The sequence below is a fragment of the Pieris rapae genome, chromosome 17, assembly GCF_905147795.1.
Source record: "Pieris rapae chromosome 17, ilPieRapa1.1, whole genome shotgun sequence".
Lineage (NCBI taxonomy): Eukaryota > Metazoa > Arthropoda > Insecta > Lepidoptera > Pieridae > Pieris > Pieris rapae.
The window spans coordinates 4060989-4076601 of NC_059525.1; the positions used below are offsets into that span (position 1 = coordinate 4060989).

Sequence of the window (15613 nt, forward strand, 5' to 3'; positions counted from 1 at the left end):
TTCAAAATTTCTTGCCGACGGATAATCCAATCAGTAATAATGAGACAATACATACATACGCACTATGTTATGTACTTTTTTTAATAACGATAATAGAGACACAGACAGAAACGCAGATATACATAATATAAAGCCCGCTCCCTCCGCCGCCCCCGATCACCCCCCTCGTTTCAAAACACGTGGCGTTCTAACGCTAACGACGCCGTCGATTGGCCGACGCTAAACGTATCATATGTAATGCCGGACCATTCACAATACCACTTTCAAAGTGAAGTATTCCGAAGTGAAGGAAATTCGTTCATTATCCATAATATTATAGTGTCTTTGTTGTAATCGATACACATTCTATAGTCTATCTCACATTCACCATGCCACCAAAGACCAGCGGCAAGGCGGCTAAGAAGTACGGCAAGGCACAGAAGAACATATCTAAATTGGATAAAAAGAAAAAGAAGCACAAAAGGAAGGAGAGCTACGCCATTTATATTTACAAGGTGCTAAAGCAGGTGCATCCCAACACCGGTATCTCTTCAAAGGCGATGACAATCATGAACTCGTTCGTGAACGACATCTTCGAGAGGATCGCGGCGGAGGCGTCCCGTCTCGCTCACTACAACAAGCGTTCGACGATCACGTCCCGCGAGGTGCAGACCTCCGTGAGGCTCCTTCTGCCTGGTGAGCTCGCCAAGCACGCTGTCAGCGAGGGCACCAAGGCCGTCACCAAATACACCAGCTCCAAGTAAGCGTCACGGCGGGATGGAACAATTGCAGCGGCGGCGTAAGAGGAGTACCATCCAAAAGCCGCGACGTCTCGGCGCCGGCGATTTCTCTCTTATACTTGCTTAGTGTTTATTTTACTTTGTCTGTGGTTATAGATACAATATAAACTACAAACGCTAATTGTTTTAATGTACCGAGAGATGCATTCACAAAATCTTATTTATACGGATTGTTTATGTTGTAAAGAAGTGAAATATAGTAAAACTTCGCAATTATCGAATATTGCATTTTTCTTTACGGTTTCAAATGATTGATCAAAAATTTATAGAAAAACTGCTAGAATTTAATAAGTATTGTTAATCTTCAACTTTAATTGTCATTGATATCCAAAAGCTTAATATTCAAATTGTTAAACAAATAGCGTAATAATAAGTTCGACTTGAAATCATAGAGTACATTATATGATGGGATATAAAGTCAACTCTCGACATTGTAACGCATTAGTGCCGCCTGGAGATGTTTACGCTAATTATTAGATATACTACCTAAACGAATTTTAATTTACCATCGACCATTTCACAAATATTACGTGTTAATGTAAGCCCTAAAATAATCAAAGACTATCAAACAGGTTGTTATGGCCGGTTTACATTTTTCCAGACTGGAATATAATAAACCGGCACTGGAATAAACTGAAACCAGTAAGTATTCCAGTCCAGGAACTGGATTCGCGGTCTACTTTTGAATCCAGTGCGATCAATCCAGTCCAACTGGAATAATGTAGACCGTAGACGGTCCAGTGCTGACAAAGTGCACGCGTGTTGATTGTTTTGCGGACTTTTTTTGCGAAGAAAAAGCATTTAACAATGGCGAAGAAGTTATCTGATTAAAACATACAACTGAGGCTGCTGTAACTATATCCAGTAGTTAAAAAAGAAAGAGTGACTTCTAATTTTATTTTTGCGGGTATAGCATCTCTGAACAAAGTATTCTTACGATGGATATTAATCGAAACTAATTATAACAGTTCTTCAAAGTTTTCGGCTATTATTCTCAGTGCCAGTCTATATTAATTGTTGATCGACGGTACTGAATTTAGCTAAGATATATGATATACAACAGGATAAATAAAATAATGTTTAAAATGTAAAAAATATAATCTGTATCTGTATTATCTTTTTCTCATCATTGGAAATTAAATGGGCTTTATTACATATTATTATTAAAAGGACCTGGGACTAGTCTGGGACCTGGGACTACACAGGCTACTTCTAATTAATTTGCTTTATTTGTTTTAAAATAAATACTTTTTTTTAAGTATCTTTATTACGCCGGGTTTTTCTGTCAGCCTACACCCTCTGTATTCTTTGCCAATGAGTAGAGATGCCCATTCCATTAATGACGTAGAAACAGTGATACCTGTATCTTATGTTCCATAATAAACATTTTTTTTTAATAACGTCCTAAGTTCAGTTACTAAGGTAGCTATAAAACTATTGATATCCATTTTTAGGATTAGGAAGGAAATTTTAAACTATATCGCTTTGCTAACCTGAAATAGAAGTGATAATTAAATTATTGATTAAGGAAAGTTATAAACTAAATAATGCATACGCGGAAACAAAATAGTGGTACGGTATGGTTTGCACATAACATGAAATATATACAAAGCAAATCATAAGAATTCAAATATCTATGTAATAAACTCATAAATTTACGAGAAAATATATTATATCACTGCCATCTACTGCAAACAGTGCTTATTAACACTAAAAGATTACACATGTATGAAATGTTCATCAGCTTGAAGTGTAAAGAAAGAAGCGACTTAAGAATAAAGCAAAAACTTACAACAAAAAAGAAAAACTGATAAATACAAACAATAATAATTATTTCAATTAATGTGATATATGTAATATAATATTTTATGATATGTATTTCAAAATTGACAACCACTAGACTTGAAGACCCGCGAATTGCAAAATGTGTAGACTCAGTTATTTTGCTATACAATGAGATTTTTCTATTTATTAAAAATAAGAGTACTTACATACGATACATTAATAATTCAGAACATTTTCCTTAAGTCTTTGCCAAACCTAAAAATACTTTTACTAATATTACCGGTTACAATCTAACAAGTTAAACATAACCCTTTCAGTAGGAATACTGTTCTCCAATCTTCACAAGATTCTTCGTGAGTTCGTTTCCTGATTCTGGAAATTAGGATTACATAATTCATAACATTGTGAAATCAGTGTTTGAATCGAATATATTTTAAAGTATGAGATTATTCTGAAGACATGAATAACCCTAAAATCGTAAGTTTTCACAATAATTATCTGAAATACTAATTAACTCTATCAAATGATTTAATTACTTATTCTTGCTTGATTTAAAACGATTAACCAATCATTCCGATTGAATTATCCGTCTTATCGCCTTAAATTATCTTGATCATATAAGGATATGAAAGGTGTGAATTTTCAATTTATCAAATAATTTCATTGTAAGTTGTAAGTTATAAGATACATAACGATGTCTGTGGTACGTAAACGACTATTATGACATGTCTATCATTGCTTTGAGCTTGTAAAAGAATTCTAAAATAGTAACCTTTTAAATATGCCATTACACTTATAAGCAATTACAGCAAGATAACAAGAGTCAAGGTTCACATTTAACTTATGTGGTACTTTAAACTTCGTATTGCATAACGAATAATATCCTGGCCAAGGCAGAAGTGTTGTGTTTATTGTAGCAAAATGAGCAATTTAGAGGTTGCTCTGAGTGATATGTTTGAACATTCATCAGTGTGTAGTTATATTACTTATTTTTAATTGTTTGTCACTCGAACAAAATAGTAATGATTAAATATTTTATAGGTTCTCCCTATTATAGCTGGAGTAAGTGCTGTGGTTGTGTTGGTGACAGTTTTAGCTAACTTAATATGGGGAAGGAAAGCATCAACACCAACAAAGAAGATAAACCCTGTCACATTAGTTGATCCTAATGTAAAGTATCCCTTACCTCTAATTGAAAGGGAAGAAATTAGCCATGACACTAGGAGATTTAGATTTGGCCTTCCCTCTCCTGATCATATTCTAGGTAAGTTTATTTGGAATTCACATTTTTTCTACTGGTGATTGACCTTCTATGAAAAATATAGATATTTCATTTAACATTATGTTAATTAATTTTTTGTTTGTCCTTTGCATGACCTTACTTACTTCGTTGTAGAGTAAGATATTATGTTTATTTCATAATTAATGATTTGGAACCATTAAATGTATTTGTTCCATCTACATTATAGGCTTATACATACTTATATAGTCCACACTGAGATGATTCAATGTTGATTGGAAGTTATTATTAGATATATAGTTATTAAGTAGATTTTTATTGCCACTAAAAATGGGTGTCTATGGGCTGCAAAAACTGCCCTTTTTGGGCAACCCACAGGCTCGTTTGCTCCCCTATTATATATAAAAAACTAACAATGATTCATTTGGTTTTTCTTTAATTAATATGTGTAAAATTTTAGGTTTGCCAATTGGCCAGCATATACACTTATCAGTAAAATTACAAGATGATCTTGTTATTAGAGCATACACACCTGTTACCAGTGATGAGGAAAAGGGATATGTTGATTTGGTTATTAAGGTTTGTAAATTTATAATAGTCATATCAATTTTCAGAAAATAATAGGCATGTCTGACAAATGAATTGAAGGCAAGTCCTTTTAAACTAGGAAATCTGGTCCATCTGAATGCATATAAAATTTATTATTTTATCTTATAAATTAAGAAATAGCAATTAGAAATGAGGAACTTTACCTATTTTATTTATATATATACTTATTTTTTTTTTTGTTCACTCTAAATAGTATTGTGTCCTATAAGACATAAAAATTGGAATATAAGAACAAAATTATTATCAGTGAAGAAATTTTATTAATTAATTTTTTTTACAGGTTTACTTCAAAAATGTGCATCCGAAATTCCCCGATGGAGGTAAAATGTCCCAACATTTGGAAAGTCTGAAGATTGGTGACACAATTGATGTCAGAGGTCCCTCAGGAAGGCTACAGTATGTTGGTAAAGGAACATTCCAAATTAAGAAGCTAAGAAAGGACCCGCCCACTAAAGTCACTATGAAAAAACTCAACATGATTGCAGGTATACTAGCATAGTTTGTTTTAATTATCAATTAGTTATTCTTAGATATTTTTCTGATACTTTATTTCGTTTTTTTCTATAGAAAAATGTACTAAAAGAATCATTAAAATTTGTATTAAACTTTTATGCTATGTTCAAACTCAACATACTATATTTTGATTATATTATATGATAATATATATTCCTTTCTGATATACTTTATGCATGATTTGTATAATGCCGGCAACGCACTCGCGAGCCCTCTGGCATTGAGAGTGTCCATGGTCGCCGGTTTCACTTAACATCAGGTGAGCCTCCTGCCCGTTTGCCCCCTGTTCTATAAAAAAAATATGATATCCAACATCTTTTTATACTAAAATTATCAGAATTTCATTACATGATATAAATAATGAATTCTACATTTAAATACAATTTAAAAATAAAGCTTATACATATATACTACATTTTATCTTATATATAATGTATTGACATACACTATAGATTAGTGAATACCACAGTCCACTTAACATCAATATCACTAGTAAAAAATGTTATCTCATCCTTTAAGCCATTGTTCAGAATACAGATAAACATTATCTATGGTCCTCTATCAGGAGTCTTTTGAGTTTATTTATCTGTGCAGTTCAACAGACTATTTGTCCATTTTAAAAAGTTTAGTTTAAAATATTTTTACGATTCAATGCATTTTTTATTGCTTAAACGTGAAATGACCAAGGATAAATAATCTCGTATTTGTTTATTTAACGGTTGATAAATATAATTTGTATATATTATTTTTAAATTGTCATCATTATTTAACACATTTAATAACGTTAAGTCATCATGATAGCTATATTTTTTATCAATATCAAATTATATAATATAAAAATAGTTCCTAATGAAGTTATCGCTCAATCGTTTCATTAGGGTCAACAATATTAACGAGAATTTTTTTTTACTTTAAATGTTTTACCGACTAAAAACTAACTATCAATTCGTCATATTTATATTGTACATATTATATTCAATAAAGATTTAAAGCAGTGGCCTAGTGGCGTCAGCGTACGACTCTATCTCTTCATTTATCACTCGGTCGTACGATGAAAAATATCATGAAGAAGCCAGAGTCTTCTCTTCTGTGGCGTGGCGTGTATGTGCACAGAGGGCTACTCAATAACTTGCCTTAAAAATTGCGAAACAGATAAAGAAATGTAAGCCCTTAAAAGGTTTTGTTCCTTTCAAAGAGATCGCTTCGAATTATTTAATTTATGCAATATATTGTTACGAAGACGGGTCAACTGCAATGTTTTTAGACTTTTCCACTACTTAGAGAACTTTTCAGCAGGTTGAAATATGATTTATGACCGTTTCAGGAGAGGGTCAATCACATATTAGAAAATCGAAATTTACATAATGTTGCCGTAGTTTTCAGGAGGCTGAAACATTTTTTCAGTCGGTTTCAGAACACGTATAGACGAATGGTTCACTTTTCAGCAGACCCGTTTTCAGGCGTTTTCAGGCCTGGTTATACCCCTGTGAAGAAGGAATATTCTAGAACGAATTTTCTAGGTGTGGAACAAGCTCTGTTTGATACGCGAAAGAGAGAAAAGATAAGAACCTTCTCGAAGCTAGACCGAGAACTCTAGAACGCCGTACGACAAGCACGTAGCAGTGTGCGAAAGAGATAGCAAGTATGCGCGTTCTAGAATTAGGCGATCGCTACTCAGTAGCGCTCCCGCCTAGAAAGTTCTCGTAAACATCGGAAACATCGTTCGAGATTCTTCCCAGGGATATATAAGCGAGCCAAAACGCGATCACTCAGTTCAGTTTTGAATGCGATTCCAAGCGATAAACAGCGAAGAGAAAAAGTGCGATTAAGTGATACCAGTGATAAAGTACTGAGTGATTTAAGTGATTAGTGACAGTGTTTCATTGTGTGTGTTAGTGTTTTTCTGTGCGTAATTTCCAGATATTAGTGTATACGAATTCCTCGTAGATTTTATTGAAATAAACCCTTGAATAAACCGACGGCAGTTTCTATCCGATCCCCTAGCTCGTAACATTTTGGTGTCAGAATTGGGGATAGAAAAATGCCAATTACTCCAAGGGAGAGTCAAGAGGAGTTTGTAGCAGAGTCTTCAGCTGCGGAGGGAGTGCAGACCAGGGCACAAGCAGCACGCGACGCCGCCCGGAGACAGAGTTTCGATGCGAACCGCGGGATAGGCGAAAGCAACGATGCTAACATCCTCCTTGCTCTGCGACAAATGATGAAAGAACAGGCAAGACGACAAGAGGAACAGGCACGACAAATGATGGAAGAACAGGCAAGACGACAAGAGGAACAGGCACGACAAATGATGGAAGAACAGGCACGACGACAAGAGGAACAGACGCGACGTCAAGAAGAACAAGCACGACAAATGATGGAAGAACAAGCACAGGCACGCCGATTGATAGAGGAACAGGCCCGTCACCAGGAAGAACAAGTTCGGCGATTGATGGAGGAACAGGCTCGCCGTCAAGAGGAACAGGCACGCCAAATGGTTGAAGAACAGGCTCAGACACGTCGTATGATGGAGGAACAGGCTCGTCGTATTGGAGAAAAATTAGGAGATCTGAAACAAGAAGTTGATAAAAAAATTGAAAATTTGGAATCTGACGTGGATTGCAAGCTATCGAAACAGGACAAACGGATTCTCGGATTGGAACATGAAATGCAGTGCTTGAAGACCACGGGTGTCGTAACGTCTGTAGCACCATCTGGAAATCTAAAAGTGCCTCCCTTTGATGGTAAATCTTCTTGGGGCGCGTACAAGGTACAGTTTGAGACTGTAGTAGAGTCAAACGGGTGGAATGACGATCAAGCTGTCACCGCCCTTATTATGGGACTGCGAGATGAAGCCCTCACCATACTAGATACCAAGACAGGTAAAGTGACGTTGAAGCAACTGCTGGATGCCCTGGAATCACGGTACGGAGATGCACATTTAGAGCACGTCTATAGGGCTCAATTAAAGGATAGGATACAGCAATCAAATGAAAGCTTGCAAAAATGGGGAGTAGAAATAGAGACGCTGGTTAGGAAAGCCTACGCATCCTCACCAGACGTTGCAGACAAGATATTAGTGCAAACCTTCATAGATGGAATAAGAGATCGTGAAGTGAGGCTGAGAGTGAACCTTGGTCACCACAAGAACCTGAAGGACGCTCTAGCCCATGCGTTGGAGGTAGAGGCGATTCAGAAAGCTCCTCAACCTTACCGCATTAGGGCTGTTACGGAAAGAGCTACTGGTCAACGTGGACCAACCTGTTACATCTGTGGGGAAGTAGGGCACATGAGGTTTTCGTGCCCTAAGAAAGACTTCCGAGGGGATGTAAAGGCTAGACGTGGAAATACCTTAGTCATCGACGGAGAAGTCAATGGAACTAAGTGTGATGTGACACTTGATACTGGAGCTTCACGAACAGTAATCAGACACCAACTTCTGAAGACATTTTCTAGAAGCCCTTCTAGAGGAATTGCACATCTTGTTACAGCTACGGGTCAACGCATAGCCGATCGGGGAGAAGGTATCGCGACCTTCAAGATTGGTGAACGTTTTTACAGACACAAGGTAGTTCTTGCTGACATAGTAGATGACTGTATAATCGGGTTAGACTTTATGAAGTTTTACAAATGTAAAATAGATCTGGAAAAAGGGATCTTCAAGTGTGGAGAACAGGAAGTCTCCTTAAAAGGCAATTCTTCAAATTGTGGTTATGACATCTGTAGAGTAATCGATGTGGACGGACAGGCCAGTAAACAACAAGAGTTGAACGCAGTTCGAACATTTCCGGATAACTATGAGGAAGCCTTGTCAATACACCTATCAAAGGCAGAGGAACAATTAAAGAAATTTTCTGATATGTTATCGATCCATGAAAGAGAGCTAATAAGGAGTTCAGATGATGCGTCTCCAAGGCCAAGTGAAAAAGTCACCAAACAGGACGGAAGGGATGGTCACGTGAGGATGCTTAGAACAGATACCATTCGTTCAGATTTCGGTGGTAGGTTGATGCAGATAGAACAGCAAGAGGATTGTGACATTAAATCAATTCTGGACTGGATGAAATCTTCAGCTGTCAAGCCACAATGGAGTGAAGTTGCATCTACAAGTAACACTACTAAGAGTTACTGGACTGAATGGGACAGTTTAGTTCTACATAATGGAGTGTTATGTCGCAAATTGAAAAATGCTCAAGGCGATCATTTGCAGTTAGTGGTGCCAAGATCCAAGGTTCGCGACATACTAGAAATGTGTCATATTGAGTTGTCTAGTGGACATTCAGGAGTAAAAGGGACTCTTAGGAAGGTTAAAGAAACATTTTACTGGATTAATTATCGTGAAGATGTAGAAGACTGGATCAAGAAATGTAAAGCTTGTGCAGACGATAAGGATTCACAGACTCGGTCGCGATGGAAAAGGATAATGATGACAGGAAGTGATGATGCTCGGGACGAGCATGTCTAAGGAGAGGGTAGTGTTACGAAGACGGGTCAACTGCAATGTTTTTAGACTTTTCCACTACTTAGAGAACTTTTCAGCAGGCTGAAATATGATTTATGACCGTTTCAGGAGAGGGTCAATCACATATTAGAAAATCGAAATTTACATAATGTTGCCGTAGTTTTCAGGAGGCTGAAACATTTTTTCAGTCGGTTTCAGAACACGTATAGACGAATGGTTCACTTTTCAGCAGACCCGTTTTCAGGCGTTTTCAGGCCTGGTTATACCCCTGTGAAGAAGGAATATTCTAGAACGAATTTTCTAGGTGTGGAACAAGCTCTGTTTGATACGCGAAAGAGAGAAAAGATAAGAACCTTCTCGAAGCTAGACCGAGAACTCTAGAACGCCGTACGACAAGCACGTAGCAGTGTGCGAAAGAGATAGCAAGTATGCGCGTTCTAGAATTAGGCGATCGCTACTCAGTAGCGCTCCCGCCTAGAAAGTTCTCGTAAACATCGGAAACATCGTTCGAGATTCTTCCCAGGGATATATAAGCGAGCCAAAACGCGATCACTCAGTTCAGTTTTGAATGCGATTGATTCCAAGCGATAAACAGCGAAGAGAAAAAGTGCGATTAAGTGATACCAGTGATAAAGTACTGAGTGATTTAAGTGATTAGTGACAGTGTTTCATTGTGTGTGTTAGTGTTTTTCTGTGCGTAATTTCCAGATATTAGTGTATACGAATTCCTCGTAGATTTTATTGAAATAAACCCTTGAATAAACCGACGGCAGTTTCTATCCGATCCCCTAGCTCGTAACAATATGTTTTCCTCATAATCCACGCATATTTGTTCGAGGAATAACCCAGTTTAGTAGCTATCGTCGCTGTAGAATCATAACCTCGTATGTCCAGAGAACCAAACATTACAGGAAACGAAAAAATGTTTCATTTCGTCAATGTTCATTAATTCGTCGAATAATTTGAAGACATGCAGGCAATCTTAATAAATTATTGAAATGTCTTAATAAAACAATGTATGCTTATAGTATCTAGAAAATACAGTTCTAGGCTTAAATAAATGTGATACAAACTTGGGAACAATTGACATGATAGGTTTTGTTACCTGTCTTATTATTTTTGTATTATCTTTTAAGATACCTAGCAATCATAACCGTTTCATAATTCAAAAAAAAATCCATTGTAATGAATAATGCAAGGAATAAAAAAAATACATTTTAGTTGGATTATTTATTGTACGCACTAAGAAATTACAGAAAATAAACAATATCAGTAAGACATTTCCAAAATGGTGGCGGTAGTACCAAGTGCAGCCGCCGGCCAAGAATGTGGGCTGTGCTCATGATGCAGGGGATTTAGCGCTATGAATATTCTTAATACTCCATTTATATTTTCCTCTTATGTGAAAATTAATACTTAATCACACACGTCATTACTCATTAATTAGCATTATAAGCCCAGTACATTTTCGTAAGATATTTAAAAAAGCTATTTAACCTTCCATAATAAATCAATGTATATTATACATATATAACGATTTTTATTACATAATATTTTTACATTATTTCGTTTTATCAAAAATGGTTTTACTTTTAAGATAGCACCAATCAATCATGTAAATACTTTCTATAATCAGCATAAGGCAAGCGTTTGACGATATACAATGAATAATAATTTTGTGTAATGCCAATACTTTTTCTACAAGGTTAAAGATTATTTTAATAATAATAATAGAGTTTATTTGCCTCGTCGTAATATTGCATTTTACGAATTTTTCCTAATATATATTTTTTAACAAATTGTAACTATGTTGTCGTTGGAGGTATTACATAACTTACGTATATACAACTTAAGTAAATGGTTACCCGAATGATTAATCACTATTGATTTCCCTTTACAACCTTTTGTATAACATTTACATAACTTTCCAGAAAGATGCCTCTTAATCTATCGTTGAATATTTCATTTGGTTCGTATCTGTTACTTTTATTCCCAAAGCTTGTTCAGTGTTATACCTGTTGCATCCATACATTGTACAGTTGTTTAGGACATTTAACACCGTCTCTTCAGGTCTTGTCACCAGAAGTAGTACTAGAGAAGGTATAGGTCAAAACTACCCATAACTGACTGCATGGTGAATGGCATGAATGTGTTATGAAAGCTTATGTCACGACAAGTCGAAGATCTGTGCTCCTGCTTCTGGCTGTCCGTTCGGGAAAAGGCATGGATTTATTAATAAAAATTCAGTACTTATATACCGAAGCATAAACAATTTTGTAGTGTAATTCGATTGAGTCATAATATACGCAATATAACGAACTATGTTTTTGAATCACCTCGATGTTCGTCGTTCCACAACTGAGCGTCTTTTTAAGGCAGGTTCTCGCACATCACGTCTATGTGGAACCCACACAAGTATTTCTGAACCAATATGACTCATTAGATTTGCTTCTAATTGCTACCAATTCTTAAAACGCAGTCTGGGACTGAGTGCCCATGAGCGGCGGTATCGCTTAACATCAGATGACTCTGCTGCCCATTTGCTCCCTGTTCTATTTAAAAAAACTAACAAGGTCCCAACAAAGAATTATAAAAATATATTTATTTATAGATACAATCTATTCTAAAATACATGGCAATTCCGGTGATGATATTAGAAAATGTATACACAATTAAAACATATGTAAAAGTCACATTACATTAACACCAGAAACGAGGAATTACAAAAGAATTTGTAATCACGCCGCTGGCCTAAATTCTATTTCGTGTAAACAGTTACACAATACAAAATAACTGGGTTTACAGGTGGTACGGGCATCGCGCCAATGTTGCAACTCATTAGACATATATGCCAAGACCCCAATGATTCCACGGAAATGAGACTATTGTTCGCAAATCAGACGGAAGAAGATATTTTACTTCGTGACGAATTGGAGAAGTACCAACGGGATCACCCTGAGCAGTTCTGTTTGTGGTACACCTTGGATAGACCGACTGAAGGTAATATTTTATGTATATTTAATAAGGTTTGCACTGATGACACGAGCGAACCGGGATCGGGAAGTATATAGAACTATTTACTATTACAGTAATCTCTCCTATAGCGTCTTCCGTCCTCCATATAAAAAGAAGAAAGAATCTACTACTACTCCTCCTTCAAAAGCCTGTCCGCCGGATTACTGTAAATGCGTTGTCACGCACCCACTAAAAATTGATGTCTATGGGATGCGATGACTGCCCTCTTTGGGTGTCCCGCAAGCTCGTTTGCCCCCCTATCATATGAAGAAAAAAAAGATTAATGTTATATTATTTCTATAATGTGAAATTTCTAATTTGTCAAGTCCATAATTATATCTCCGCACATTTGCACCTGTTTAAATTGCGTTATAAAATAAAACTAAATAACTATTAAATTCCTGTCCCAAACCGTTCAAAAACCTGATCAAACCGTTTTACGATTATACTCGTACAACGCGATTTCCTATAACGCGGTCCGCCTCTATCGCATTTTTAAGTATTGTGTTAAATTCGCTATATTCAACGTAGATTCTTCTCCGAGCGGTTTGATCCCTTGGTGTTGCGTAGAGATTTGGGGCTCTTCCGCAATTACCACATAAGCGAAGACATATTGTTTACAAGCATGTTACGTCATCATCCATTCAACTACTTAAATTAAATTTTGTGTCACGTGACTAAAATACTTTTTCATAATTATTATTTACAAGTTATTTGATTCCATAACGGTTTTAATTTATACTCTCAATAACACTTTGTCTGTCAAATAGAAAAATTAATTAGAAATATTTCTTTGTGAATATAAAAATGATTTATAGATTTATATTAAAGACCTAATCTATTTGATAACGGTTTTACGTGACATGTCCAATGTAGGAAATAATTTATAATGGAGATAATATAACATCGAACCAGACTATACAGTATTTTATACTTTTTACTTACTATATTCACGGATGATACTGGATTTTTTCATGTGATTAAATTCATAAAAAAATCAATTCACTGTTAATTCAAGTTCATTCGGTTCCTGGATTTACCAATTTTGGGTTAAATAATTTACCCGTTGCGCGTGCTATGTCTGTCACAATTCAAAATCTATCTCTTACTCTGAAATTTTATTTATAAACGAATTAAAAAGAAACTAATTTTTACTAAAGCACAAAAAACTTAAATGAATAAACATAAGTTATTCTCTATTATCATTCCATAAATTATAGAACTTGTTAAAGTTTGTCACGAACGTTTTTGAATACGATTATTAAAACATGACTTAACGACTAAACACTGTATCATGTCATATATATTATGACTATGTCAGTGATCTTAACTTGGGGGTATTCCAATCAAGATGTCCAAGAAGTCTCTAAATTAAAGAAATCTTGACGATATAATTCCGGTCATAAAACTAATACATTATAATTTACTGCAATTATAATATGTATTTCAAATACAATTTGTTTGTTTTTATAAGTATTATAAGTTTAATCGGCGCTGAGACCCAACCAACAAATTAAACCAATTATTTCACACGCCACAAATTTTTAATATGTATTATTAATTATATTTCCAGGCTGGAAGTACAGTACCGGCTTCATCAATGACGAGATGATTCGCGATCACCTCTTCCCTCCAGCAGATGACGTCATGGTACTTATGTGCGGGCCACCACCTATGATTAACTTCGCCTGCACTCCGGCCCTGGATAAACTAGAATATCCAGCGGAAAAGCGATTCGCATACTAAAATGTGAATTTTATTCCATTCACCTTAGATTAACTGGTCTACGGGTTATCAAGAAAATTGAAAGCAGGTCAACCACTGCCTTACTCTGCAACTCTTTGTAATAATTGGAAAAATCAATATCGCTATCGCCAGAGGAAATTCATATTTTTGTCAATAAATCACAAAAAAAAAGTTAAGTTACAAAAAAAAAAAAAAAAAAAAAAAAACAAACAAAAGTTACATAAAGAAAAAAAATACTAAGAGCTTGTACGTAATTAACGTATACTTTTATCACATAAAATTATTTATTCTTTCGCAAAGTTGCGTCATCTATAGCAATTGAGAGTTGGAGAATATGGTCACTGTAATTAGATATAAATTTGGTTATCTGTGGTGGAATTAATGGGACATACATTTTGTAATTTTTACTTTTACACATTTAAGACACGAACAACAATTATGACTATATTACTTTGACCTGCTTTTGTCAGTACAAAATAACAGGACTATTATGGACCAACATTAGTCATTTTAGCCCCAAAATATTTGGTTCAAAATGCATATTTACACTGTTTTAAGAGGCCTTTCAAGTATTACGAACGCAATTCCCCCTCCCTCTTGTCTTGTGAGCAAAGAAAGCAAATCTCACAAAAATTATAGTACATAAAAGTATTATTGAAGTTATACTTCTTTTGGGGCCATGGGGAAAAATGATGAGAGTGAATTTTTACGATGCGCGCGGACCTAAATTCGACATCGTAAAGTTAAGTCTAGGTAGCATGAAAATCGATAACTATATTCAAGTATAAGTTCTAGTATTTTTATATTTTGGAACACGTGTTTCGTATTTACGTATTATTTATTTATTTATTTAAATAAAATATATCATTAATCATTACTGCATTTTAGTTATTTTTCCATAAGTATAACTTCTAACGCGTCTACATAAGTACACAACTCTGTTTTTGTAGGAATCTTCAAAAATGCATTTTATTTTCGAGCATTGTGCTGGTGTGGATAAAATATGTGTAAAAAAGTAATCACCAAATAAGTAAATCAACGGGAAAACCTTCTTCCCCCCCAATAGTGCTTACGTAATACTTGAATGGCCCCTAAGTTACCGGCTTAAAATATATATAGTATTTTTATATTGTATTTGCTTCCAGTGTATTTTTATTCGCATCTAGAACAATTATTAGCTAAGGAGACTAGTTCTAAGTGTTTCGAATGTTTTATAGACAATATAGATTTTTGTAATAAATTATAATATTACACACTGGCTTTTATTTTTGTTGCATTATATTTTAATCTTTTGAAACGGTATCTGGGATATTTTTATAAAGACACGGCTAAAATTGTTTAATATGCACAACAATATAAACTGACAAACGAAATTTTACCGCGCTTTATTATTTGACAGATAGAAAATTTGACGTTTCGTGACAATTCAAGCTTCGTCGTGCTCACAAATGTTATTGCTTATGTGTC

The 15613-nt window shown here is 35.2% G+C and overlaps 2 protein-coding genes and 1 long non-coding RNA gene across 5 annotated transcripts; 2 read left to right on the forward strand and 1 right to left on the reverse strand.

Annotated features, from left to right (window-relative positions):
• Positions 1-232: 232 nt before the first annotated feature.
• LOC110994007 (histone H2B-like) lies at positions 233-900 on the forward strand. Its single transcript, XM_022260477.2, has one exon. The coding sequence runs from the start codon at positions 369-371 to the stop codon at positions 741-743; it is 375 nt and encodes a 124-aa protein (XP_022116169.2). The 5' UTR covers positions 233-368; the 3' UTR covers positions 744-900.
• A 958-nt stretch (positions 901-1858) lies between these two features.
• LOC123689898 lies at positions 1859-2853 on the reverse strand. The gene is made up of 2 exons (XR_006750765.1): positions 2771-2853; positions 1859-2272 (listed from the first exon to the last, which is right to left on the reverse strand). It is a non-coding gene; the product is annotated as an uncharacterized LOC123689898 (long non-coding RNA).
• Positions 2854-2889: 36 nt separating this feature from the next.
• LOC110993873 (NADH-cytochrome b5 reductase 2) lies at positions 2890-14618 on the forward strand. Of its 3 annotated transcripts, none has more exons than XM_022260270.2 (6): positions 2890-3041; positions 3606-3828; positions 4265-4383; positions 4694-4898; positions 12191-12385; positions 13974-14618. In XM_022260270.2, the coding sequence occupies exons 1-6, from the start codon at positions 3024-3026 to the stop codon at positions 14144-14146; spliced, it is 933 nt and encodes a 310-aa protein (XP_022115962.1). In that variant the 5' UTR covers positions 2890-3023; the 3' UTR covers positions 14147-14618. The 3 variants fall into 3 exon arrangements, with proteins under 3 accessions (XP_022115962.1, XP_022115972.1, XP_022115954.1); XM_022260280.2 differs by lacking the exon at positions 2890-3041 and adding an exon at positions 3134-3267; XM_022260262.2 differs by lacking the exon at positions 2890-3041 and adding an exon at positions 3282-3533.
• Positions 14619-15613: the final 995 nt, after the last annotated feature.

Bases quoted from the DNA above. Each gene is read 5' to 3' on its own strand.
- LOC110994007 (XM_022260477.2), top strand. From the start codon at position 369: ATGCCACCAAAGACCAGCGGCAAGGCGGCTAAGAAGTACGGCAAGGCA.
- LOC110993873 (XM_022260262.2), top strand. From the start codon at position 3,486: ATGAGCAATTTAGAGGTTGCTCTGAGTGATATGTTTGAACATTCATCA. The intron at 4,384-4,693 runs GTTTGTAAATTT...TTTTTTTTACAG, and splicing joins ATGTTGATTTGGTTATTAAG to GTTTACTTCAAAAATGTGCA. The intron at 4,899-12,190 runs GTATACTAGCAT...CTGGGTTTACAG, and splicing joins AAAACTCAACATGATTGCAG to GTGGTACGGGCATCGCGCCA.